The 2,649-nt window shown below is 29.3% G+C and overlaps 1 protein-coding gene across 1 annotated transcript in view; it reads left to right on the plus strand.

Annotated features, from left to right (window-relative positions):
• The window catches only part of LOC100159149, an 18,035-nt gene that overhangs the window by 13,082 nt on the left and 2,304 nt on the right, over positions 1-2,649 (plus strand). The window contains exons 7-10 of the mRNA XM_016806376.2: positions 616-708; positions 789-1,027; positions 1,164-1,386; positions 1,497-1,706. Of these exons, the coding sequence (XP_016661865.2) occupies positions 616-708; positions 789-1,027; positions 1,164-1,386; positions 1,497-1,706 (765 nt within the window). The remainder of the gene's footprint in view (positions 1-615; positions 709-788; positions 1,028-1,163; positions 1,387-1,496; positions 1,707-2,649) is intronic.

The following is a 2,649-nucleotide window of genomic DNA, read 5'->3' on the forward strand; positions in this document are numbered from 1 at the left end:
AACATTTTTTACTATCAATAATAAGACTCAGAAACAAAAAATCAAAAAAAAAACGGAAATTTTACAATAAAATCTAAGTTTCTAAATTAAGTTTAAAATAAATACAATGAAACTTCCATATTACAAAGTCTCATAGGTAGCCAAAGAAAAATCTTATTGTACAGAAATTCATTAATTAAAATAAAATAAATTTGGTTCTTAAAAATAACTAATCAATAGTTATTTAAAATGCTCAATAATAATAAATAATATTAATATTATTTTTACGAAAGGCTGTATAAACAAAACGATATTTGCTATTTTATTAGTAAAAATATGCTTTATTGAACACAATATTTATGTTCACATAATTAAATAAAACGGTTTACGTAATAATCGACCAAGCGATAATTGACGGGCTCCGGGCTACCGTCGAAAACTAAGGCGGCTTACTCGACTGTCGTTATCGGCAAGACCAACCTCTGAACCGTGATCGACCAATTAACATATTTAAACATATATTAACATTTAAATAAACGAAAAATGTTACCCTCTCCAGCAGATTTCCAATTATCCACCCACTATACAATAAAAGGAATATGATTAATTTATGTCTTATGTATAAAATATATATAGTTTCAGGACAAGGAGTAGGTAGAAGCAGGGTCGGATTGGACAAATTCGGCCCATCGCACTTTACCATCCCACTTACAAAGAGGCGGCCCTCGAGTACGTTCTTATTCCCTGCATAGTAATTTTTCGTTTATAGTCTCGATTTCTTTAACTTCTAACTCTTAACATATTTTCAGTGAGCACGGCCCCTCCTGACTTGAACGGCCCAAAATTATCGCAGCAGTTCTACTCGGTAACTCGCCGGGGCAGTCCGGCCCTGGGTAGAAGTGGTGGCGGAGTTGGCATAACATTTTTACACGATAATTCTTATTATTTAACCGGATTAGTTAGTGTCAACGATCCAAATAATTCAATCACAATTTTTACAGACATTAAATATCATATTCATTGGATTCGTGGATTTTTCGACGTACATGTACGTAAATGTAATTATTTAAAAGCTTTAATTTAATTTTTGGATATACTATATAATTGGCTTGGTTTTTTTTAATGACAACTTCTCTTTGATAACGTAGATATAATAGACAGAATATATATTTTTAACATTTAAGATTGGTCAGGGTAAAGTGAATGTATGCGTCTTACCAACTGTCAAAGGAGTTGTATATTCTTATGAAGGTTCTAATGATATTTTATCTCACGGTACATTGATTAATCATCATCGCACTGTTATTGAGAACTGTGAAGTTGGATATCACAAGGCTTATCCTTATGGTTTAAGGGTTTGTCTTGAAAAAGGAAAATGGTTATCTACAAATGATAAATTGTGTTTTGGTAAGTTTTTGTATAATAGTCATTCGTATGCCGTAATAATTACTTATTAAAAACCTATATAAAAAGGCCAAAGTATATTTATATTGATTATAATTTATTTACATTTATAGAAATGTGCCCACCTCTAGAATCAGATAGTTTAGATATTAAGTGTAGTTATAATGGAGAGTATGCTAATTGTTCAAATTTATTGATACCCAACACAACAGCAACAATATCATGTAAGCCAACATATACTGCACCAAATGGACAAGATGCTGATGAATTACTTTGTCAGTCTAATGGGACGTGGAATAAAAAACTTTATAGTTGCAACCCGTGTAATTATATTTTTTGTCATATAATCATAATTCTATAATTTATATACAGGGTAATATTTTAAGCATACCTACTCACCCCCATTTTTCTCCACTATTAGTACAATTTATTGTTCAAATTCTGATTTTTAGAATTGTATTATGTACCTATCTTGTGTACCATTGTATTAACCTAACCTAAACTACCTAAATACCATATTTCCAAATTTATGGTATTTTTTGTACTACCTAGGGTGTCCTTTTTCAAGTGAGAACACCCTCTTTTATGGGTGGATGATTTCTTGAAAATATTTATGTAGTTTATAATGAGTAAATTCTAAGTCATTTAAATATAAGATAATAATCCTTGAAGTTGGCTTACTAATATATAAACTAATATGTAATATATTTGGATCGTTTTTGAAAATGTTATCACCAATTTAGGGAACACTGAATTTCTCGGCTGGATTAAGTTGGAATAAATCGAATTTTTTTTTACAAGCTTGTGGTATACAAATACACATTTTCAGATACATTTCAAATTTTTAACCCCTTCGATACGCGCATGCGCGATGCAACTTACTTTTTTTTTAATAGCAACCGGTATTTTCGATACCGAAGTCGGATAGACTCAATTTTTTTAAGTCATTTTGACCAATTGACCATGGCTCTAAAACCAAAATTGACTGAATGAGAGCCATTCAAATTTTAATAAATAATACATTATTACAATTCATTATAAAATGCATAAAACCATTTATAATTATTTATTATTGGTTACTTTATGAATATCTTCACGTATTTTTTTTTTTTATACCTACGTGTTATAAATAAGATTAACATAATATGGATATAAAATTATTAAATCAAAATTGATTACAGCAGTTATTTTATAAAATATGAAGTTTTCGAGGTTTTAAATAATAAGATAATCTTAAATGACATAGTTATTCAGATAATTTAATAC

This window comes from Acyrthosiphon pisum, chromosome A1, assembly GCF_005508785.2.
Source record: "Acyrthosiphon pisum isolate AL4f chromosome A1, pea_aphid_22Mar2018_4r6ur, whole genome shotgun sequence".
In the NCBI taxonomy this organism is placed as follows: Eukaryota; Metazoa; Arthropoda; class Insecta; order Hemiptera; family Aphididae; genus Acyrthosiphon; species Acyrthosiphon pisum.